The sequence below is a fragment of the Bubalus bubalis genome, chromosome 4 (genome assembly GCF_019923935.1).
Source record: "Bubalus bubalis isolate 160015118507 breed Murrah chromosome 4, NDDB_SH_1, whole genome shotgun sequence".
NCBI lineage: Eukaryota > Metazoa > Chordata > Mammalia > Artiodactyla > Bovidae > Bubalus > Bubalus bubalis.
In genome coordinates this window covers 14401583-14426878 of record NC_059160.1, presented here as the reverse complement: position 1 = coordinate 14426878, position 25296 = coordinate 14401583, and the positions used below count along the sequence as shown (strand labels likewise).

Genomic DNA, 25296 nt, shown 5'->3' with positions numbered 1-25296 from the left:
CTCTCATTCTCATAAATGGAGAAACCAAAGAACAGAAAGGTTAAGTAAATTGCCCAAGGGCTCACTCCTGGCGAGTGGTGGGGCCAGAATTTATCCCAGATATTCTGACTCCAGTGATCAAGTACATAACCCCGAGATTATATTGCAGATAAAAGATATTTGCATAGTTTTGTAATCTGTCTGGTAAAAATTCAAAAGGTAATTATAGGGTATGCACAGGAGGACAGATTGAAAGAAAAGGACAGGAAAGAGAATGAAGATAGGAGAAAAATGGAAATTCCTAATGATGAGAAGGGATAAAAAGGAGAACCTAGCCACAACCAAGTTTCCTGAAAGAGGCCAGGACTGCCACTGGAGGTCCCGTGGTTAGGACTTTGCCTTCCAGTGTAGGGGCTGTGGGGTAGATTCCTGGTTGGGGAGCTAGGATCCCCCATGCCACGCAGCCAAAATTCAAAACATAAAAAAAAAAAGAAAAGCAGAAGCAAGGAATGTTGTAACAAATTCAATAATGACATTAAATGGTCCACATCAAAAATCTTTTAAAAAAAGAAAGAAATGGCTGGCTGGTCGTGATGAAACCAGAGTAATTAACCAAGGCTGAGCTCAGAGAAATTGACACATGGTCCTCCAGAGCCACCTGACTCCCTGGGATTATGAAGACAGCATGGGCTATTCAAGGGGCTGTACCTTTTTTGCCAGAGTGATGCTGTGCTTGAACCTTATCCTTCCTGGATTCAGAGGGGAAACAGAGACTTGTTTTCCTCAAGGTCTGAAGTCTGGGCTGAGCTTTGAGGTTCCGAGGCTCATGAATCCAAGCATGCTTGAGCGCCTGGTCAGGGGTCATGCGAAGAGAGGGCTCCCAGCTACACACCAACAAAGCCCAGGACCGGTTAGGGTTCTATTTCCGTTTTTAATAATGAAATACTCTCAAAGACCCCAAAAAGAACCTAAATAAAATATAAAGATGGTTCATTTTTACAGAACCCATTTAAGCTATGTTGTAACTCAGAGATATCACAGAACAGAGATTATGACATACAATGTTAAAGTGTGTGTGTGTGTGTGTGTGTGTGTCTGACTCTTTGTGACCCCGTGGACTATAGCCCACCAGGCTCCTCTGTCCATGGAGTCCTCCAGGCAAGAATACTGGAGTGGGTTGCCATGCCCTCCTCCAAGGGATGGTCCTGACCCAAGGACTGAACCCAGGTCTCCTGCATTGCAGGCGGATTCTTTACTGCTGAGCCACCAGGGAAGCCCTCATTTTGAAGTACCTTGAAGCAACAAGTAGAAGTGATATTTTTAGAAAATGTGTATGACAAGCCAAGGAAAATCTCAGAGCCCAAGGCTTCCAGAGTTCAGAGTAATTCCAAGAAATAGTATAGAACATCTAAACCAATGGACCTTAGGATCTAATAGACTGCTGCCTGCTGCCAAGTCGCTTCAGTCATGTCCGACTCTGTGTGACCCCATAGATGGCAGCCCACCAGGCTCCGCTGTCCCTGGGATTCTCCAGGCAAGAACACTGGAGTGGGTTGCCATTTCCTTCTCCAATGCATGAAAGTGTAAAGTGAAAGTGAAGTCACTCAGTCGTGTCTGACTCTTAGCGACCCCATGGACCGCAGCCTACCAGGCTCCTCCATCCATGGGATTTTCCGGGCAACAGTACTGGAGTGGGGTGCCATTGCCTTCTCCCTCTAATAGACTAAGAACACCAAAATGAAAAGATACTTAATTGCTATTCCCAAACTATGGAATTTGGACCTCCAAATACATCACAAAGAAAATTAAAGAATGCTAGAATATTAAGATTGTAAGGGGGACTTGGTGATAATCCAAACTTCTAATGTAGTAACAAAATATATTTGACAGAACACCCACCACGGAGTCATCTTGCCTTTCTCGAGTAATTTTAGTGAGCAGGCACTAACAGAACTAGCTATTCTAACTTTTAAATACTCCAGTTCTTTAAAAGTTCTTCATTTTGACTGAGCCGAGATTCACTTCTCAGGAACCTTTTCTTATATTCTTTAAAGTTCTTTTTTAATTTTGATTTTTTGGCCGCACCACACAGCCTGTGAGATCTTAGTTCCCTAAACAGGGATTGAACCTGCATGCTATGCATGGGAAGCAAAGCGTCCTGACCACTGGACCGCCAGGGAAGTCTCAACCTCTGTAAAAATAGTGACCAAAGGGATCTTTCCTGGGGGTCCTGTAATTAGGGTTCCACACTCCCAATGCAGGGTCCTGGGTTCCATCCCTGGTCCATCCCTAGAGCCCACATGCCACAGCTGAAAGATCCTGCATGGTCTATGAAGATCAAAGATCCCACGTGCCACAGCTAAGACCCAGAACAGCCAAGTAAAAAAGACTTTTTAAAATAGTGACAATAGCTAGTACTTTCTAAATACCTTCTAAACTAGGTCCTATTCTAAAATGATTTGTGTGCTGTTTTTTTTTTTTCCTATGACTTGACTGAAGTACAGAAGTACCTACTTTCTAAGGTTCAAAATAGGCCTACAGATACTAAAAAACTGTACATATTAAATGTTTTCTAGATCACCCTTTCCCTAATTCCCTCATATGAGAGGATTTAGATGCTAAATCCTAGGGGAATGGGTGGGTAGGGCGCTGCTGCTGCTAAGTTACTTCAGTCGTGTCCAACTCTGTGCGACCCCATAGACAGCAGCCCACCAGGCTCCCTCGTCCCTGGGATTCTCCAGGCAAGAACACTGGAGTGGGTTGCCATTTCCTTCTCCAGTGCATGAAAGTGAAAACTTAAAGTGAAGTCACTCAGTCATGTCCGACTCTGCAGCCCACCAGGCCCCTCCATCCATGGGATTTTCCAGGCAAGAGTACTGGAGTGGGGTGCCATCGCCTTCTCCAGGGAGGGCACTAAAACCAGCTTATATTGGGTGTGGATTCAAACAGTTACAACAGGCTCCGTGAAGACCTTGGCTTCAGTTCGTGAAGTAGGAGACACTGAGGACGTGCCTACAACCTCGCTGCCAGACAGTCAGGCCAAGGAAGCAAGAAAGCTCAACCCACACTCTGTGTACTCCACGGCAGTCACTTAACCTCTCTGAGCGTCAGCCTGTGCGTCTCAAAACAGAACAAGTCATCTGCCCCACTGATCACACAGGACGATGGGTGGGTGGATGCAGCCTGATGAGGCAGTGGATGGGGAAGCACTTTGTAGACCCTGAAGCTCTATGGTCTGTGTTCATTGTGCTGTCATCACTGCCTCCCAGACTTTCACCCGCAAACGTGTGGGAAAGGACAGAGCTGAAGAGGAAACCCCAGAATCAAAGACACCCTGACAAACTCACACCAAGCACCGCCTGAGGAAGTCCAGGAAGCTGGTGTCGCAGGTTTTCAGTAACACGGTGAGATCCTTGGAATCCGGGTATCTCTTTTTCCCCCTGTTGTTGGTTATATTTTTAGGAAAACCTTTGGAATCTTTAGAGATATAACATTCTGTGTTTAGTTCCAGGTGTAAATACGCACTGATCACATGACAGCTGTTCGCTCAACCGGGCTGCTTCTTGGCGAGGTCTCTGCAGCCTTCCCCTGCTCGGTCCCACACTGCCCCCTCCCGCACCAACCCCCACACAAACACATCCCAAAGCCCCAGCCGGTGTGACATAACCACGTGTAAACCAATCCAGTGAACACAATTTACAAACAACGTTTCCTACTACTCCATATGTTCTGAGCCTCCTTCCCACCACCTCCTCCCAGCATCAATTAAATGATTTCAATGATTTAACCTCAACCAACGTAAAATAATGATTATGATGATAATGATGATGATGATAATAATAAAATAATAAAACATTTAAAAGTAAATATGAAATGACAGAAACATTCAGCTCTGAACAAAAAGGATACTGTCCATTCTTGGCTTATCTCTGCCCCTGTTCCTTCCTTCACTTACCCCAAAATGTGCGAATTTGGGACATCCATGGAGAATAACAAGAAAGTCATTTTAGGAGAAGGAATTTGCTCTTAGAACTCATGTGCAAACCACACAAGCAAATTAATTTCTTTTTTTTTTTTTACAGTCATGTGAACATTTTGTCCATAATTGCAGTGATCAAACTTGGCTGGTGACTTAAGACACAGCTTAGAATGCCTTTCTTCAGCTATTTCCACCATTTTTAAAGCCCTCACCAAATGTATGATCTGTCACTGCTGAAAAGCAGCCCTGGACACAGCTCCAAAGGTGGCCGGAGAACACCTAGTACTGTGCTTTGCAGGTGAGACCGCTCGTTTGGACACCCACCAGTGAGCGCATTCAGAAAGATGACTGTGTATGCTCACACCCTACAAACATGCATGTAAAAGGGTGGATATATAAATACACACACACACACACACACACTTGACACACTCCATGGAATTCTCACAAAAACTCAGTGGGGCTCATACAATGAAAGGCACACAATGAAGTGCTTCCAGTTATGCACTCCATGCAATCTGCAGTGTGTCCAACAGAACACCTGCTCTTTTTACTGAATTCCTGGAAGAGCCCACAAATGTGTGTGTGTGTGTATACACACGTGGGCATCTCTGTGTGCTTATACAGATACAAATGGGCTGGGGGTACTGCGTAGGGCAGGGGTCCTGTTTTTGTTGTTCAGTTGCTCAGTGGTGTCTGACTTTGTGACCCTACGGACTGCAGCATACCAGGCTTCCCTGCCCTTCTCATCTTTTGGAGTTTGCTCAAACTCACATCCATTGAGTTGGTGATGCCATCAAATCCCCACTTTCCTTTTGATTGTGGTACCAGGTTCCCACCTTATCCTATGCTGTCTTTTCACAGATGACAAAGAAGAATCAGACTCATGGGCTTACAACAACACAAACCCTATAGTCATCCTTATGTAACTGCTTTTCTTGTACAAGTTTTTCCCACCTCTCTCTTCTCCATTACCTCATTTTCCTCCCCACCTCCTCCTTGCTGCCTGGACCACCTACATCTCCTGCTATCCTTGAAGCAACATCACTTTGCTGCTAATTAGAGATATTAACTTGGAGTGGCTGGGGTGGTTGAGGACCTGTTGACAGCCCGAGAGGCAAGAACTGAAGTCGGCATGGTGTTTCCCAAATTCGCCTCATCCTAAGCTGCTGTAAAAACATACAGACTCCTGACTCCTATCTCAAAGCTACCATATCATAGGAGGATAATGGGAATTAGCACTATTTCCAAGAATCCAGATGATTCTCATAATCAGATAAAGTTTGGGAAGCACAGAAGAAGACGTGGCTCCCAATATAGTCCTTTCTTGTGTGGGAAGGGAAGATGCATGATCCTGCTACCAAAACCACATCACTCATTCTGAAGCCTGGTGCTGATTGTAAAAGTCAGGTTCTCAATGAAACGGACATGTGTGAGTCTTTGCTATCCTCTTACCAAAATGCCCTCTATTCCCTTCCTTTTGATTCCCCCAAATACAATCTCCTGAGTTCAGGGTTATAGGCTTGAGAGGTGAGTCTCCCCACAATGTCTTTGTCAAGCAGGAGGGAACAGCACGTGCCTACTCATCTTTCCCTAAAATCCTTTGACATCCAAAAGGCTGAGTTAAAAGTGGTGAAAGGGAAAAGTATATTTGCCGTCAAACAACCAGTTCTGTCACCCTGTGCAAAAGTTACACCAGTGAGTCTTTCAAAGAAGGTCTGCTTTCATCAGACTACTTTCAAAGATGATCTAGCCTGTGGGCACTTCCCTAAGGCAGCCGGGACACCAACACTGACCCTACTCAGAGAGGCCGTCTTTACGCCTCTGGCCATGACGACATGCTGACGTTTACAAGATGTAACCATTGGGATGGCGCAGGACCAACCAATCAGAGTGGATGACAGCTTTGGCATTGGAGGGGGATCCTGCAGCACTCTTTCTTGCCAGACCTTAAACTTTTAGTTTCTGGCTCATGGGCTCCAAGGAGTGCTGGCAGAGATGCCAGAGAACCTGTGGCTGTGGCAGGGGCTCGGGGCCATGGCTTTTTCACCAAATGATATGGAAATAGACTACATTTTAACCCCCACGTGGCTGAACCAATATACATGGACTGATCATTGACATGACTGCAATCTTTTTGTCCAGGAGGATTCCCCCAGGGCAATGGTTTTTTGACTGTGCTATTGATGGAACAAGACGTGTCATTCGGATGGCGGGGAGTCCCTTAAAGGAGCTCCCTTCCCTCACACCTGGCTTTGCTCCTCTTGGCTGTCACTAGGGCCACTGTGGCTTTTGCTCCATGCGACTCCCTTAGGAAAAGGACTGCAGACCTGGGACTGGCTTCACCTTCTGGTTCAGAGTGGCCCAGAAGCCCTGCTTCAGTTGCACCTTGTTCATTCATCTGTCTGTCCTGCACAGCACAACTTGGCTGGAAGGGCAGAGAAGCCTAAAATCCAGAGCCTGGGAACTGTGATGGCGGGGTGGGGTGGGCAGCCTAGGGACCGTGGATGAGGCTGAATTCCAGCAATTAGGCAGATGTCCTGTACATAACTGACAAGCCATTGCATATCCACAGCAAAACTGTTCTGACAGCCCTTGCTTATTTGTTTTATAGCGCAGTCGCAGTGAACCTGGAACAGTAAGCAGCTGGGCAATTAAGAAAATTTCAGCAGGAAAGAATAGGGCTCCATTAATGATGAAATGGAATGATGGAATTTTCCGCTGTTCTTGCGAGGACTCTTCTGCTCTTTGATTTCCCTTCATAGTGCATCATGTGAGCAGGCAGGCAAGCTGCTAGGGGAGGTGGGGAGAGTTTATAAAAGAGGGTAGAGTTCTAATCTTTGAGGGTTTGAGACCCACTGATGGGTCTTCTAAGCACGAACCTGGTCACTCTCAGGCACCTGCCAAGACCTCATTCCTGATATGACTTCCCCACCCACCTCCATCACGCACCTGGTACCATTCTCAGCATCTTTTCACTTTTCTGAACGAAACCTCTAAGCACAGCCTGCCCTTTGGGGAGGGGCCAGAGGAAGAGCATCACATAAGGTGTAGGGCATGGAAGGTGTCTTCAAGGGCTAGGGAATCTTATCAGCCACTGTGGTAAAAAGAGAGTCAGACCCGGGACTCACCAAAGAACATCTGTCTCCTGGAGGCCGTCTGGATGAAGCGGGATGGTGGCAGGCCCAGCACCTGCAACAAGGGCAAAGTGGTGGACTCACCCTCCTGGGGTCACACTTGCCAAGACTGTTGGAAGCAGGTGGGACTTTGGCCAAACTGGCTTCTCCAGACAAGGACCCGAGATATGAAGTTAATAAGGCTTCCCTGGTGGCTCAGCAGTAAAGAATCGGCCTGCCAATGCAAGAGACGCAGGTTCGATCTCTGGGTCAGGTAGATTTCCTGGAGGAGGAAATGACAACCCACTCCAATATGTTTGCCTGGGAAATCCCATGGACAGAGAAGCCTGGTGGGCTAGAGTTCATGGGGACGCAAAGGGTCGGACAGGACCGAGTGAGTAAACAACAAACAGCAGCACGAAGGGATAACCTCAAGCCAGTGGTGGAGCAGGACCGCAGCCTGAGGCTCGACTCCTACTCCAGGGCCGTTCCAGTATCCTGAGAATCTATCGGCATTGCCCACGTTACCCTAAACGGGCATCAGCACCAGCCAGGTGGGCGCTCAATGTGGCTGCCAGCTCTCACTGCCAGAGTGAGCAAACCAGTGCAGCTGTGCACCACCTGTGAATGAAGGAGTGACACCTCCCAGCTCAAAGCATCAAAGGGAAGGGGAGGAAAAGCAGATGGAAACCACCAGATGGACATCAGACCACAGGATGACCTTCTGAAAAGAAAAGAGCAGTGCCTGCCTGGTCACCTTATCTGCACAGCAACCCACAGGGCTGCACAGAGAGAAACAAAGGGTGTCCCCATCAGCCCTGGGTTCCTGGTTTTGCAGCCTGGTTCCCAGCCATGTCCCTTCCCCTCGTGCTCCTCAGCTTGAGATCAAGAGGAAGCTGAATCAGTTCTGGGGCAGTGGGAACCTCCACTTGGATCTGTTGCCCCATCCCTAGTTCTCCTGGAAATTTGGAAGATGATTGGCTCAGGGATGTTTCATTAAATCATCCATCATCATCCCATCAGCCTCAGAAGCCATGGACTCTGGTCCCCTCACTTTACAGAGACCCAGAGCATGGAAGTGAATTGTCAAAAAGAAAGAGGAGTAGCTTCCAGGTTTACTAATTTCCAGGGTAGTGTTCATCCCACCGTGGCTATCATCATAGCACTAATATCTAAAGCAGTTAAATACTCTATTATTAGTTTCAACCATGAGATGAATCTCTATACTAATTCTCAAGGCTATATGTGTCTCTCCAACCATCTTTAAGAAAATCTAGAAAATACAAATTTGGGATGGATGGATAGATAAACTGGTTGCTGCTGCTAAGTCACTTCAGTCATGTCCGACTCTGTGTGACCCCATAGACAGCAGCCCACCAGGCTCTCCCATCCCTGGGATTCCCCAGGCAAGAATTCTGGAGTGGATTGCCATTTCCTTCTCCAATGCATAAAAGTGAAAAGTGAAAGTGAAGTCGCTCAGTCGTGTCCGATTCTAGCGACCCCATGGAATGCAGCCTACCAGGCTCCTTCGTCCATGGGGTTTTCTAGGCAAAAGTACTGGAGTGGGGTGCCATTGCCTTCTCCAAGATAAACTGGTAGACAGTGAGAAATTAGTTATACCTTTGTTCACAGTCAAAATATCACTGGGAAAATCCTAAAATGTGAAATTTCCACTTTTGGGGATTACTTTTTCCTGTGCTGTCTAACTTGTCTTCATAGTGAAAAGAAAAAGTGTTAGTCGCTCAGTTGTGTCTGAATCTTTGCAACCCCATAGGCTGTAGCCCAGCAGCTTCCTCTGTCGTCTAATTTGACTTCCTAACAAGATGCCTTTAAGTAAGAGAATAGCAGGCATAATATGTGATTATATGAGAGTCTTGGTAAAACCTTTTCACTGGGAGATATTCTTCCCAGAAAGTTAAGATGATAACTAATGACTGAACGGTATATAGATTTTGTTGGGTGTTGTGTCAGTCTGGTTTTTAGATTCTTTTGAACATATATAGGAAAGTTGTTTAGTTGCTAAGTTGTGTCCAACTCTTTTGCGACCCCATGGACTGTAGTCCACCAAGCTCCTCTGTCTATGGGATGCTCCAGGCAATAATACTGGAGTGGGTTGCTATTTCTTCCTCCAGGGGATATTCCTGATCCAAGGATCAGACTCGCATTTGCCATGTCTCCTGCATTGGCAGGAGGAACTTTTTTTTTTTACTACTGAGCCACCTGGAAGGCCTGGAAAGACTGGTATAACAGTCTTATTTTAAACATCATGAGTCATTATATGCTGGAAATTACATCCTTTGCAACTAGTTAAATTTCTGATAAAAATGTTAGATGTCAACTCAAACATGTACATAATTTCAAAACATCCAACCCTCCCCTGTTAACAGGTGCCGGCCACCGCTCTACAGCGAGCCAGACACCACCTGGCGTCTGAGAACAGAAGTTATGGGCCCCAAGGGTGTCGGCTGGAAGGCAGCCCGGCCCCCTCACCTCCATGATGCAGGCCAGCTGCTCCACCTCATTCTCCCCGGGGAACAGCGGGTAGCCCGTGTACAGCTCAGCCATGATGCAACCCAGGCTCCACATGTCAATGGCCATGTTGTATGGATGGCCCAGGATCACCTCTGGGGATCGGTAGAACCGGCTCTGGATGTAGGTGTAGACTGCGGGGGAGAGAAGAGAAACCTCACATGGAAACCTCCCAGAGCACATATCTGCAGCACTTATGACTCACCTATTGTTGTTCAGTCACTCAGTCCTGTCTGACTCTCTGCAGCCTCATGGACTGCAGCACACCAGGCTCCCTGTCCTTCACCATCTCCTGGAGTTTGCCCAAACTCATGGCCATTGAGTCCGTGATGCCATCCAACCATCTCACCCTCTGTCATCCCCTTCTCCTTGTGCCTTCAACCTTTCCCAGCATCAGAGTCTTTTTCAGTGAGTCGGCTCTTTGAATCAGGTGGTCAAAGTATTGGAGCTTCAGCATCAGTCTTTCCAATGAATATTCAGGGTTGATTTACTTTAGGATTGACTGGTTTGATCTCGTTGTGATCCAAGGGACTCTCAACAGTCTTCTCTACCATCACAGCGTGAAAGCATGACTTACGAGTCTACCCCACATCTGTCTCATCACATCATCACAGCAGCCTGATTATCATGAGGGGTCGTTATCCTCAAGTTGTTGATAAAGAGCTCTAAGGAAGGCATTGTTCTAAGCAAGTAAATTTGTCAGGCAAGCTTTTTAAACGATCTCTTATTGGAGCATAGTTGCTTTACAATGTGTGATAGTTCCTGTGCACAGCAAAATTGAGCAGCTACGATGTTGTTGTTGTTCAGTCGCCCAGTCATGTCCGATTCTTTGAGACCCCATGGACTGCAGCATGCCAGGCCTCTCTGTCCCTCACCATCTCCTGAAGCTTGCCCAAGTTTATGTCCGTATGAATCAGCTATACATATACATATATCCCCTCTTGTTTGGATTTCCTTCCCACGTAGGTCACCACAGAGCGCCGAGAAGAGTTCCTTGTGCCATACAGTAGGTTCTCATCAGTTATCTCTTTTACACCCAGTATCAACAGTTTATACGTGTCAGTCCCAAACTCCCTATTCATCCCATCGCCTTACCCCTCACAGAGTGAAGTAACTCAGAAAGAGACAAAGAAGTATCATGTATTAACGTGTATATGTGGAGTCTAGAAAAATGGGATGGGTGACCTTATTTGCAAAGTAGAAACAGAGACACAGATGTAGAGGACAAACATATGGATACCAAGACGAGCTTTTAAAAAAGAAAACGTAAGGCAAATGTAAAGCTAAATTTTCACACTGTTTGATTAATCTGGGGTAGACATGCTCTGAAAATACTGCAATTTGGCAAGGGAAGAGGTGTATAAGAACCGAAAAAGTAGCATGCAAAATGCATAATTTTAACATGCATATTCAATATATTATGTGCACTGTGTTGTATAATGTAAAGTACAGAAAGAAAAGCTTAAAATCTCAGCAGAGGAGGATGTATGCAAGGTAGTACTGTGGGCAGCCTAGATTTTATAGTTGAGAAGACTGAGATGAAGGACTGGGACATTACAGTTTTTTGCAAATGCTGTTAATTGGCTACCTAGATGGGGGAAGGGCAGGGCTTTTGTAGTCACTTCACTCTGTGTGTGTGTGTGTGTGTGTGTGTGTGTGTGTTCTGGCATGTGGGATCTTAGTTCCATGACCAGGGAACAAACCCAGCCCCCGACAGGCAGGTTCTTAACCTCTGGACCACGGAGGAAGTCCAGTCACTTCTCTATTGTTTGAATTGGTTACAGTAAGGATGTAATAATTTTTTGTAATTTAAAACAAAGTGAAGATCTAACAAAAATGACTTTTATAGTCTGTCTGCTTCCAAAATGGACTCGAGGCACTTTGTAATCGAAGTACAAATAGACGGGAAACTAGAGGGAAAGGGTGAGAGTGGGGAGGAACGAACTAGCCGAAGGGGATCAAGAAGTACAAACTTAAGTCTGAAAAGTTCTAAAATAAATAAGCCACAGAATATAATATACAGCATATGGAACACAATCAATAATATTGCAATAATTTTTATGGGGACAGATGGTTACTAGACTTGTCATGGTGATCATTTCATATACATAGGCAAAAGTCAAATCAGTATGTTGTACACTGAATCTAACTTATACTGAGGTCAATATCTCAATGAAAAATAAGTCAATAAGAGAAAAAAATTAAAAGTAAATCTAATGGATACTCACATGATGCTTACATGTGTCAGGCACTGTTCCAAGTGATTTTTATGGATTAACTCTTTGAATCCTTACAACTACCCTACAACAGTGATCATTTTATTTTAGTTGTTTTCAATTGGAGCATAATTCTTTTACAACTGTGCTAGTTTCTGCTGTACAATGTGAATCAGCACATGTATGCATATACCCTCTCCCGCTTGAACCTCTCTCTCACTCACCTGCCCCACCGCACCCTCTAGGTCATCACAGAGCACCAGGCTGGGCTCCCTGTGCCGCAGCTTCCCACTGGCTCTCCGTTTTACACATAAGAGGGTATGTATGTCAGTGCTACTCTCCCAATGCGTCCCACCCTCTCCTTCCCCCGCTGTGTCCACAAGTTTGTTCTCTGCGTCTACATCTATACTCCTGCCCTGCAAACAGGTTCATCAGTACCGTTTTTCTAGATTCCATGTTTATGGGTTATTACATGATATTTGTTTTTCTCTTTCTGACTTACTTCACTCTGTATGACAGGCTCTGGGCCCATCCACATCACTACAAATGACTCAATTTTGTTCCCTTTATATGGCTGAGTAATATTCCATTGTATACAGGTACCACATCTTCCTTATCCATTCCTCTGTAGATGGACTATTAGGTTGAAGCAGGTATTATTATCATACCCATTTTAAAATGAGGAAACTGAGGCATACAGAGATTCAATAAACTCCCAAGGTCACTCAACTGCAGGTGGCAGAGCTGGGATTTGAACTCAAACAGTTCTGATTGAGCATCCATTCTCTCTACTGTTTTGTGGTTAAAATAAAGATCAAGGAAAGTCAGAAAACATAAAAAGTGGGGAAAAACACCTGGAAACCAAGGATAAGATCATTACAAGTTCAGTTCTGAGCATCTTGGCAGCCAAGATAAATCTTTTTTTTTTTTTTCCAAGATAAATCTTAAGTAATGGGTTACAGAGAGTTCATCTCCAAGGAGGGTGAGCATACTCTTTCTTTCTGGGAGGAATAATGTTTTCTAGCTGGAATTTATTATGGCTTCCATACGTAAACAATAAAGGGCTTGCGTCTCCAAAAATGGTTTTGGAGAATATTCAGAAACATCCATTTAATAGTCTTTCCTTCAGCTTCAGGGGACTTCCTCTGACTCGCCCTGCCCCCGTGAAGGCTCGTTCCAAAGCCCCTTTCATATGCCTTAGCTCAGTCCATATATAGACTTCTCATCCTTGTACACAATCTTATACACATCTTCCTGTCTCCTCCATTGGGCAGTAATCCTGCAGAGGACAGGAAATGCTCATTTTTGGTTCCTGATGCCCTATACAGGAGGAGGGCATGGCAACCCGCTCCAGTATTCTTAGATGAGAAATCCCTGTGGACAGAGAAGCCTGGCGGGCTACAGTCCATGGGTCACAAAGTTGGACACGACTGAGGAGACGTAGCACATAGCACACGCCTTAGACAGCGACGGACACACAACAGACACTCAGCAGACGTCTGTGGAGTGTGCATGTTCTTGACATCAACAAGCCTGACAAAAGCCAAGACAGAAGACTGGAGTCAAGTTCCGTGACAGCTGTAGAAATGAACTGGCCAAAAAGTTCGTTCAGGTTTCTCAGTAAGATGTTATGGAAAAACAAGAAAGAACTTTTTGGCCAATTCAATATTCTAGCGCAGCTTTCTGGATTCTAGCTTGAAATATATATATACATATATATATGTATATATATTTGTTTTTGTGACTATACACATATATATAATATATATAACATATAAATATTATATATATATAGATATATAGATAACCTGGAGAATCTAGGGCCATGAACCCCAAACTTTAGAATGGCTGTGTTTTCTAAAGTACAGCCTCCCAGGTACTGTCCCAGAAATTTCGATTTGGGACAGCTGGGGTCAGCCTTCAGAAGCTGTCATTTTGCAGAGGCCCAGCGCTCTCCAGACCCCAAAGATAATTTGGATAAATATCTTTGGATAAGTCCAGAGTCACAGAGTATAAAAGCAGCAAAGCAGCCTTACCGTATTTGAACCAACCTTTGCATTTTACAGATGAGGAAACTTAGGAAACCAGCTTGGTTCAAAATCAAACCAGTAGCTGTGATGGCTGAGCCCAGAGGAGAACCCAGGAGACCTCGTGTGGGAACTGTTTGTTTGAGGAAAGGAAAGAATCGCAGTGGAGAAATTCGGACAAAGGGATTGGCACGGCCTTACCTTTCTGGTGTTCATAACAGCTTGATCCAAAATCAATGACTTTAACAGAGACTTGGCCTTTCTGGTACAACACTATATTCTCCTAGAGGGAAGACAGACACAGGCCAAGTTTTAACAATGTTAGCCGAGGCATGCCATTTACCTAACTGTCCACCAATCTTCTGGAACCTTCTTCAAGTGGGCTCCTCCCCCATCTCCAACCCCAACCCGGTCTCCCTCCTCTGACTTCTGCTTCCAGGGTTGCATCTCTTGTCTGGCCCCAGTATTTGCTGCTCTGCAGTATTTCTTTTGCATCAGTGCTGACTCTTTACTGATATAAATGGTGTGACTCCTGAAGATGGTGAGTTTCTTTTTATCTCCTTGGTACCTTGTTCTATGCCTTGCTTGCATAAGGCCTTAGAAATATCACTGACCGGGACTTCCCTGGTGGTCCAGTGGTTAAGAATCCGCCTGCCAGTGCAAGGGACACAGGTTCGATCCCTGGTACAGGAAGATTCTACATGCCGCAGGGCAACTAAACCCATGCGCCACAACTACCAAGCCCGCGCTCCATGCTTCACAACAAGAGCGGTCACTGCAATGAGAAGCCCGCGCTCACCACAACTAGAGAAAGCCTGTGCTGCAATGAAGACCCAGTGCAGCCAAAAATAATAAATTCTTTAAAAAAGAAAGAAAAAGAAATATCATTGCCTGAATCAGATGCTTCCATTAAGTGCCCCAGCAACATACTGGTATGACAATCGGGGACTGAAACAGAAACAAAAAATCCCCCACAGCGATTTGATCGGAGTTGGGACCGTTGTGCTGACTTTGCAGAAACTGTGAAGCCAGGTGTTCCAGCAGAATCTTGGATGAGAAAGCAGAGCACTGGGCTCTCCTCTCAGAGCATGAGCGTGGCCCACCTGGGGCTGGAAGGTTAGAGTCCTAATCGTATTTCCAGGGATCTCAATGTCAGATGAATCGAGCCATAGGATGCATGAGGCCGTCACAGCTCACTGATACTAGCCACTAAGTCCACAGGAATAACTGCCTGATTCTTGAATCCACACTCACCAAACTCTCCTGCTTGTATGTCTACTTTTCTATTGAGCATGTATACTCCTGTCCACTTGATCTACTTCTCAAGCAAGTCTATTTGCTCATATTTCAGCTACCCACCTGTCTTGTGGGTTCCTTGCTGAGAGTCAGTCCCCTAAGCCCAAAGACCGTGGTCCCTTTGGAGGTGCAAAGCGGAGGATTAGGAACTTGGATGTGGAGAATAAATCAGTGTACCACTGTCCTTGTCGGGGCTCCACGTCAGCCCCAAGAGAACATCTCTATCTTGACAATCTTTAATTAATAGAAGTATCCCAGATCTGGCTCAGTGATAAAGAATCTGCCTGCCAAGCCAGAGACTCGGGTTCAATCCCTGGGTCAGGAAGATCCCCTGGAGAAGGAAATGGCAACTCACTCTAGTATTTTTGCCTGGAGAATCCCATGATGAGCCTTGCAGGCTACAGTCCATGGGATCACAAAGAGTTGGGCCTGACTGAGTGCACACAGGACCAACTCAGAGGACAGGGTAGGTTTAGGACATCCACCTCCCTGCTTGACACACGTCTCCGAGTACCGCCTGGGCTCAGTTGTCCAGGTCCCATCTGCCTTGATTACACCACATCTCTTTTCTATGTCCCAGTACACCTGTCTTGTCCTTGCTACATCTCACGTGGTTTCCACAACCTGCAAACACTTGGCCTCCACCCTGGAGCCCTGCCCAGTTACCACTGGGGATGGGTACCGGGCAAACCCTTTCTGAGGGTGGAAACCAGCTCCCCGACAGGACAGAGGCTGTACTCACGGGCTTGAGGTCACAGTGAATGATCTTCTCCATGTAGAGCATCTGCAGACACTTCAGGACAGAGAGGGTGAAGCGCCGAACGATGGAGAGACTGAAGCCTTGGAAACTGTTGTTCTTCATCAACTCGTACAAGTTGATGCTGGGACAGAGAGAGAGAAAGCGACGTGAAGCAGCGTAGAAGGTACATGATGGTGAGTCTGACCCTGCAACATCAATCCCTTATCACCTGGCTGCCCTCTGGCAGTGGCAAGACTCAGACTTATAGGCCGTGTCCTATAAACTTGACTTTTCCATTGACTAGCGGTTGATTCAGGGCGACATTCAAATGTGCTGGCCTCTCGGATGTTTGTTTCTTACATGCAGGACCCTTTAATCACCTTGCTGCACATGTGTTTGTGTTAAGAGGTTAGTATATCAAACTTCTGATATATTTATGGTTCTTCAGCCCCTTGAGAGGGATCCAGGGAGCCCTCCAGTTACTCAACCAAGTGACCAACCCTGCTCACACAGAATAAATCTATCTAAAGACGCAGCTTCCTGATAGATGAGGGGACAAGGGAGTGGGCAGACAGGGCCTGAGGGAGGAGCCCTACCCCATCTAAGTGAGCCTGCCCGCCTGGTCCCACCTCTCGCCTTTCAAAAAGGACTGAGGGCTGCCTCTTGCCAGATAAAATAAATATAGAATCCTTATATATATAAGTAATCCTGAGTGTGTGTATGTATACATATACATATGGGAATCTTATAACTCTCTCTCTATATATAGAATATATATAGAATCCTATATATATAGAATATATATTGAATCCTATATATATATATATAGAATATATATTGAATCCTATATATATATATAGAATATATATTGAATCCTATAGAATCCTGCTATATTAAGTGAAATACACTGACTTATAAATATTGAAAGCTAATATAAAGCATTTTAACCAGAAAAGCTTATGTGTGGGTTGCCAGTTCATGGGTGCTTAGTCGCTAAGTCATGTTTGACTCTTTGCAACCCCATGGACTGTAAGTAGCCCGCCAGGCTCCTCTGTCCATGGGATTCTCCAGGCAAGAATACTGGAGTGGGCTGCCATGCCCTTCTGCAGGAGATTTTCCCCACCCAGGGATCAAACTTGCATCTCCTGCGTCTTCTGCACTGCAGAATGATTCTTTACCCCTAAGCCACCAGGGAAGCCCCCCCATTAAATAGTCACATACAGGCAAATCTAGTGCTCTGACCTCCAAGGCTCCCTTTCGTCACTTACGCAACTTATCAACACAAAGTGAACTAAAGAGAGGAAGCAGCTGACCCCAGGAGTTCAAAGGTGATGCAGAGGTGATTCCGGAAATAGAAAAAATCCTTCATGTGCACCACATTGTAGGTATTGTCTTTGTCCTTCCGTCTGAGAGCTTCCAGGATCTTCAGCTCCACCAGGGCCTGGTGGTGAAACCTGGAGAGGTTGGGGGGCAGTGGGGAGGGTAGGGGTGGGGAGAGGAGACATGGTGTCGTATCAGCTACAGCAGGTGGCCCCCTTCTCAGTCCTCCCCATCACGCCCACAGGCCGGGAGGTGCTAAACACTCTGGACTCTTGCCTCCTCTCTACACCATCATGGAATCCAACAGGTAGAGAGGGAAAGAGGGAAAGAAAAGGAAAAGCAGAGAAAGAAGCAGAGACAGGAAGGGTTGGCACCAAGGAGCGGCTGATGTCACACAGAGTGAAGTAAGCCAGAAAGAGAAAAACAAGTATCATATATTAACACATATATATGCAACCTAGAAAAATTATACTGATGAACCTATTTGCAGGACAGCGATAGAGACACAGACGTAGAGTACAGACTTGTGGATACAGCGGGGGAAGGAGACGGTGGGGCGAATTGAGACAGTAGCATTGAAACATACATTACCATATGTAAAACAGATATCTAGTGGGAAGTTGCTGTATTACAGAAGGAGCTCAACTTGGCGCTCTGTGACAACCTAGAGGGGTGGGATGGGTTGGGGAGTGTGAGGGAGGTTCAAGAGGGAGGGGACATATGTATACTTATGGCTGATTCACGTTGCTGTATCGCAGAAACCTACACAACAATTAATTTAAAGTAAATTTTAAAAAAAGAAGGGGCCAAAGTCATGTAGCCCTTCCTCCACAGCTGATGCCTTCCACCAAGCCACACCTCTTTTTGTTTCTGATGATTTTCAAGGCCACCAATTCATTGTTTTTATGATCCAAGCACTTGGCCACCTGTCCAAAGGACCCTTTCCCAATTATCTCCAGAACCTCATAGCGGTAGGCGATGTGGTCGTGCAGGACCTGCAAAAATCAAGTAGAGGTGAAGGAGGAAACCATGGTTTCCAGGTCACTTGGCGTTTGTGCATTTTTTGTACATATCATCAGAGTGGCGGTGTCATAACTATTCACTTGCACGTCATCATTCACATTGATTGTGTTGACTGGAGGCCAAGGGCCAGGTCCTATTCATTTCTGATAGCTCCTTCTGTATTTCAGGAGTCCAGCAGGTGCCCACACCTGCTGTGTGGTGTGGCTCTCAGTAAATAGGTGTTCCATGAAACTTGCTGACAAAATAAATGTGGAAGTACAGCTGTGTTGGGATGTAGCTATGTGCCCTGCATACTGTGCATTTGCTGAAACACAGAGGATGGAGATTCTGAGCATACAGAAAGCAAACATCCTTCCTCTGCCCCATGGTGCTCTAAGAGTTGAGATGGAGGAACTAGGTTGCAGTGAATTAACATCCCTGGGGAACTTCTCAGAGACTCTGGACCCTAATGGGAGGGAGATGAGAGGAAGGAGAAGTTGACAGCTTCTGGCTGAACTGGAGGTAAGGTTTAGAGCAGAGGTTCTTAACCAATGGCCCATGAATGATCCCCCACCCTTGAAATTTTGTATATGTGCGGTGTCTTCTGGGATAATGATTTTATAACTTTTATCAGATTTCCAAAGGGATCCTTGACCTAAAAATGTTGAGAGCCAGGGCTCTAGACCAGTAGTCCCCAACCTTTCTGGCACCAGGGATCGGTTTCATGGAAGACAGTTTTCCACAGACCAAGGCGGGGTAGGGGGGAGATGGTTTGGGGATGATTCAAATGCGTTACATTTATTGTGCGCTTTACTTCTATTATTATTACATCAGCTCCACCTCAGATCATCAGGCATTAATTAGATCCTGGAGGTTGGGGACCCCTGTTCTAGACAGAAGATGTGTGCCAGAAACTCTAAATCCTTGCTTCTCAAGGTCTGGTCCAAGGACCAGCCACGTGGGCATCCCCTGGAAGGTTTTTAGAAATGTAACGCCTCAGGCCCCACCCCAGACCTGCTGGCTAGGAATTTTCATTGGTAATGAGACTCCCAGGTGATCTGTGCACACCAGAAAGCTTGGGAAACACAGCCCTGAATTCGATTAAGAGAATCCACTTCTTTTATAAAGTCATCAGCGATCAATTGTGTCTCCTAATCTAAGAGGAAATGTCTGGAGGAGGAATTTCCCAGCAGCCTGCAGGGCTAGCGGACTAAGCATTACCCATCTGGACATCCTCAAGGTAGAGAGGAACACCTCGTAGCCTCCAGACGCCCCCTGCAGATGGGGGAAGAGGCAGCAACCCTGGACACAGAAGACAGGGAGGAATCTCTGGGACTCACCTTTAGGAAACTGAAGAGAGCACTGTGCACGAGGGGACAGTGGGAAGACGTTTTTGTCTGTTTGCAGGAAATGAGCTCTATTATAAAATAGAAAAAGGTGCTGCATGGACTTGTATGGAGGAAACAAACAAAAAAAGGGAATCTTAGAAAGACTGCATTTTAGTCCATAGTCTGGCCTTCCCAGTAGGTCCAGGTGGCACTGGAGAGGAACCTGGGAGAGGGAAGATTCATCCAGGATGCAAGCCTGTCACCTCTAATACTCTTGAAAATCAATATTCTGTGAACAGAGTGCTTTGTGTACTAATAGCATGTTTTTCCCGTTTTTATACCTGGTATTTCTGTGATTTAGCACCAAATAGAATCCTTCAGGACACTCAGAGCTCCAGATACATCGGCATCAAATGCTATAATATACCCCACGCTCTTCCTTTCCAAACTATCTCTTGTCCCTAAGCCCCAACCCCCAAAGCCAGTTTCCACAACCCCCTGCCCCATCACCTTCATGTAGGAGCCGTGTTCATCATCGAAACTTGTCTTGCTGAATTTTTCCGGAGCCATGTGGAGCTTCTCGGCTTCCAGACCCAGGAACCACAGCTCTGTGTAGCCCAGGATCTCGCTTTGCTCGTAAGAAGACAGCTGCTTCTTAAAAAACTTTAGGGCCTCTGTGTGAAAAATATTGCAGATGTTAGTTAAGATGCAGTGATGTGAGGATGTGCCCAGGTATAGACCAGAGCATCCTTTCCTGTTCATGAGCCAGGTGGCTCTTTCCTCAACAAGGTGGCTAAGAGCCTCACTAAGGACCGTACATCCTGGATCTCACAGGATCCAAGTGCAACAAGGATGGATGTGTCAAAGTGTGGTACTGATTTCAACCAACCAGGAGGAAAACACACCAGAAGGGTAGGGAGGGGGATTTCCCTGGTGGTCCTGCAGTTAAGACCTCACCTTCCAGTGCTGGGGTGCAGGTTCTATCCCTGGTCGGGCAGCTAAGATCCCACATGCCTCACAGCCAAAAAACCCCAGAACATAAAGCAGAAGCAATATTGTAACATATTCAATAAAGACTTAAACAAATAAGGAAGCCAAGGGTAGATTTAGTCCCCAAAGAGCTATGGGTGCAGCAGCTTGGGTAGAAGATTCCAGGAGTCAGCACTGTCAACAGAAGTGTATAGTTAAGGCAGAAATCACCCAAGTTCATCTGGCATTGGCTACACCAGGTCTATCCTGAGAGAGTTCGCAAACTACAATGCCCTCTAGGGAGCAGGCAGGTGGCATAAATTCGACTTTCAAGTCCAGGAGGTCTTCCCGCTCAAATCTGCAGAAAGCCAAGAGGTCTCAGTCTGGGAAGGGATGTGTGTTGTATCTTATCTGCTATACTGGCCACACTGCATCGGGGGCCAGTGTCTGGTCTGGGGCAGGCAGGGTGGGATTCAAGCTTTAAGAGAGATGGTGAGGGGCTTCCCTGGCATGCTTCCCTGCAGGGGGGATGGGGTTCAATCCCTGGTCACAGAATTCAGATTCCATATGCCAACTGATCCCAAAGCAGATATTAGGTAAAACCAACAACAGCCAAAGCATCAACTACAATGATGCAAAGCAATACAAAAATACAGCCACTTGGAAACAAACTCTCTCCCCTAAATCTTGGATCAACGCGAAATCAAATGTGTAATTACAGAATGTTTGGAAGAAAAAAATATATGAATATTTCATATTAAAACAAAGCAATTTGGTGGCATTAAATTGTGTCATATTAAAAGAGAGAGAGAGAGAGAAACAGTGTTAAGAGCAGGTGAACCAGGATGAGGGATGAGGTAGGGGGACATCACATTCTTTGACAAACTGCTCAAGAGTCGGAGAAGGAACTTCACGAGGAAACGCAGATGTATGGGAGACCGGGCCTACGTGTGAAGCGCCCACATTACCTCTGCTCTTTGTTCTTAATAAACTCACCCCCTTCCGAAATGCTCTGTGTCTGGAAATTCTTTTCCAACCCTCGCTCGGACTGCCCTGGCGTATTCAGTTGGCAAAAGAGTTGGTGTTTTTCCATAACCTCTAGAGGAAAACCCGACCAAACTCTCCGGCCAACCCAGGACCAGCCCAGTAAGTGACGCGGCCCGGATGACGTCACGACCACCCCGCCCCAGCCCGCCGCTGCCCCAAAGCCCACACCTGCAGCTGTCAGAGGGACCTTGTGTTTGTGCTTCTTCGGTGGCTTCTCCTCTGCTTTGGCGTCTTGGGTTTTCACGTTCAAAGGGAAGACCGTCTCAGAAGGCTTGAGCTCAGAAGACTTCTGACGGTGAGCTGGACTCTCCTGTTCAGGGAAAGACACTCGCGATCAAGGACTCTGGGCCACTTCTGGGTGTCCTAAACCACGGGTCTGACCAAGAATAGCCCTAGCCAGCCAGACTCTGCTTTTTCTCTCCAGGGAGAAAAACGGTGATTGCAAGACAGTAGGGGGACTTGCCTGGTGGTCCAGTGGTTAAGAATCTGCCTGCCAACGCAGGGGATGAGGGTTCGATCCCTAGTCTGGGAAGATCCCATATGCTGCAGAGCCTGTGCTCTATACCCCTGGAGCCACGACTACTGAAGCCAGCGCACTCAGAGCCTGTGCCTCTCAACAGAAGAAGCCACCACAACGAGAAGACAGAGCACTGCAAGGAAGAGTAGCCCCTGCTTGCACAGCTGAAAAAAACCCTTGCACAGCATCAAAAACCCAGTACAACTAAAAAATAAATTAATGAAGAAGTGACAGTAGGTTTTCACAATCTTTATCTCAAAGGAAGGACCCATCTGACTCTCCATATTCTCCGTGAAGCTCCTGTACATTACAGTTTGCAGTGGACAACCCCAGGACATCTTCCGCAGGAAGGATGGGAATGGTTCTTTCCTACTGACCTGGAGAAGGCCAGTTCCTGACTAGATACAGTGACCTGCCCAAGGGCACAAACACTTGAAATCGGTGCATATAACAGCTCTTTAACTCGGCACTTTCTCACAAGATCTCATTTGGTCCTTACACAAAACAATTAGGGGACACGGAAGGAAAAGCAATGTTTTGTACTGTTTATACATGTTTCTACCATAAATACACTGTACATTTCACTTTTCAGTGAATCCCCATGACAGTCCTATCATGAGTCTGTTTAATACAGAAAGTCAACGACTTACTGTTCAAGTTTACATTCATTATAAACATTACATTCATCACTTCTCAGCCTTTTGGCTAAGATCAAGTGTAGTTTCCCAGGTGGCACAGTGGTAAAGAATCTGACTGCAATGCAGGAGACTCAGGAGATGGGGGTTAGATCCCAGGGTCAGGAACATCCCCTAGAGGAGGGCGTGGCAACCCACTCAAGTATTCCTGCCTGAAGAATCCCATGAACAGAGGAACCTGGCGGAGTACAGTCCATGGGGTCACAAAGGGTCGGACACGACTGAGCACATTCATTGTAAAGAAGGTGAACAGGACCGGAACCTGACTCTTCAGCTCAAGATGGTCTTTTCCCTCCATCCTAGACCTCTCTGAACTTGAACTGAAAGCAGAAAGGTCTTTTCACCTGCCTACCCCAGGCCACACCCACTGCTCCCAACTCACCTGATACAGCAAGGGCTGCTTTAATGGGAGTTTACTGCTGATGTATGGGAAGTTCACCATGGTCTTCTTCCCCTTGGTGTCCACGAAAGGCAGCAATGTGAAGGTGGTGTTAGTGTTCTACAGGAGAAGCTGGTAAGTTACAGAAACCTTGGGGGACCCAGTGTTCCAAGCACCCTCCCCAGAGCAAGGATGAGCCAAATCTAAGGCAAAATCTGCCTTTGAACTTCTTGGAGAAAAAAGTGGAGTGGTCCTGCAGATGGGCTCTGGGTTCAAATCCCTGCTCCTACACCTTCTAGCTGCAGACCCTGGACAGTCACACTGACTCCTTCTGTAAGCTTCAACTGTCTCAGCACTGCCATTGGGATAAAACTGGGATTTAGCTCACAAGGCTTCTGTGAGATAAACCAAATAATCTATGTAGAATATTCCAGACACGTTAGCCATTATTATTATCATGTCAATATCTCACCACCCTGACCAGGGGAAGTTCTTCCTGCTGTACAATGCAAACCTTCCTCGGGGCAGTACAGGTGCCCAACTCCTCTAACAAATATATATACTTCTTATGGCCATGCCAGGCAGCATGTGGGATCTTAGTTCCCTGACCAGGGATCAAACCTGGGTCTCCTGTATTGAAAGCTCAGAGTCTTAGCCACTGGACCACCAAGGAAGTCCTCTAGCTCCTCTACACTACTGACTTGACCTCTCCACCTAGACCCCTGCTCTCCCCTGCATTGACTGGTTGATTAGGAGAGAAGTAGTCTGATGTTGGAGCTTCCCAGGTGGCGCTAGTGGTAAAGAAACTGCCTGCCAACGGAGGAGACATAAGAGACGCAGGTTCAATCCCTAGATTGGGAGGATCCCCTGGAGGAGGCCATGGTAACCCACTCCAGTCTTCCTGCCTGGAGAATCCCATGGACAGAAGACCTGGTGGGCTACAGTCCATGAGGGTGCAAAGAGTCGGATACAACTGAGGTGACTGAGCATGCACACACACAGTCTATCAGTGAAGCAACATTTAAAATTGGGCAGAGATGGGGTGTGGTGATGCGGGTAGAGCATGTTCATCAAGCTACGCTGAGTTGATCCAAAAATGCCTGTTAAAGGCCATCCCCCGCCACCCACCTCCCCTCATCCTCTGCTAGAGAAAAGACCTGAAGCATCACTTCCTACCTTATTCAAGAATTGGGTCATCCTGAAGTTCGTGACCTTGGAAGGTGGTTTCTGGATTTGAAGCAAAGGCTTACTCTCAACCTGGACCCAGTGAGAGAGAATTGGAATAACATGCGACTCGGTGTCATCGTCAGTGCCCAGTGCTTATTTTGCTTCATTACAATAAATGGGATACACACAAAGCGAGCTCTCCTGACCCCTAAGCTAGGAAGAGCTGAGAGAGGCTCAAAGACCAGAATGAATGAATGAATGAACAAATACCCAAACAAATGATCTTTCTACCAGTGCTTATCCTGAATTGGCTTGCCCAAGAGTTTTTACGCTTAAAAAAATTTCACAGAATCCTTCCTTCAAATAAAATCTTACCCAGGTGCCTTGGACATGGGAGGACATAAAAGCAGAGCTGCTCTTTCTAAAGAGAAGAAAATGTCTATAATCTTGCCCAGAACCTCTTTTCCCCTCAGAGTGGCTCTGAAGGTACCTGAGCAGAACCTACCAGAATATAGGAGCCCAGTCTGGACACCAATGACCTGATCAGAGTGTACCTCACCTCTAGAAAGATGTGGGGTGGGAAAGACCAAATAGCAGAGCCGTGACCCACTAAAGGGCAGTAAGCTCACAGTGCAGGTGTGTGACACAACAAATTTTTGGTTTTTTAGTTACTAAGTCATGTCTGACCCTGTGACCCCATGAACTGTAGCCCACAAGGCTCCACTGTCTATGGGATTTCCCAGGCAAGAATACTGGAGTGGATTGCCATTTCCTTCTCCAGGGGATCTTCCTGACTCAGGGATTCAACCCATGTCTTCTTCATTGGCAAGCAGATTCTTTTACCACTGAGCCACCAGGGAAGGCCAACATAACAGGTCACAGTTACCTAAAGGTTATGCATTTACTTTAATATTCATTTAAAAAACTGTAACTAGCACATAAAACCTGTAATTTGGTGGTTGTTATTATATAGGATGGAACTAAAATTTAA

At 46.2% G+C, this 25296-nt stretch overlaps 1 protein-coding gene across 2 annotated transcripts in view; it reads right to left on the bottom strand.

Annotated features, from left to right (window-relative positions):
- The window catches only part of DYRK4 (dual specificity tyrosine phosphorylation regulated kinase 4), a 37708-nt gene that overhangs the window by 1015 nt on the left and 11397 nt on the right, over positions 1-25296 (bottom strand). The window contains exons 3-14 of one of the 2 annotated variants that reach the window (XM_006069000.4): positions 24315-24395; positions 23142-23258; positions 21716-21857; positions 20042-20205; positions 18060-18196; positions 17195-17335; positions 15885-16023; positions 14048-14129; positions 9565-9737; positions 7090-7150; positions 3327-3456; positions 688-863 (exon numbers count right to left, since the gene is read on the bottom strand). In XM_006069000.4, coding sequence (XP_006069062.3) covers positions 688-863; positions 3327-3456; positions 7090-7150; positions 9565-9737; positions 14048-14129; positions 15885-16023; positions 17195-17335; positions 18060-18196; positions 20042-20205; positions 21716-21857; positions 23142-23258; positions 24315-24395 — 1543 coding nt within the window. Of the gene's footprint in view, positions 1-687; positions 864-3326; positions 3457-7089; positions 7151-9564; positions 9738-14047; positions 14130-15884; positions 16024-17194; positions 17336-18059; positions 18197-20041; positions 20206-21496; positions 21597-21715; positions 21858-23141; positions 23259-24314; positions 24396-25296 lie in introns of those variants that run through there. The other variant, XM_044940980.2, reaches the window with a different exon arrangement.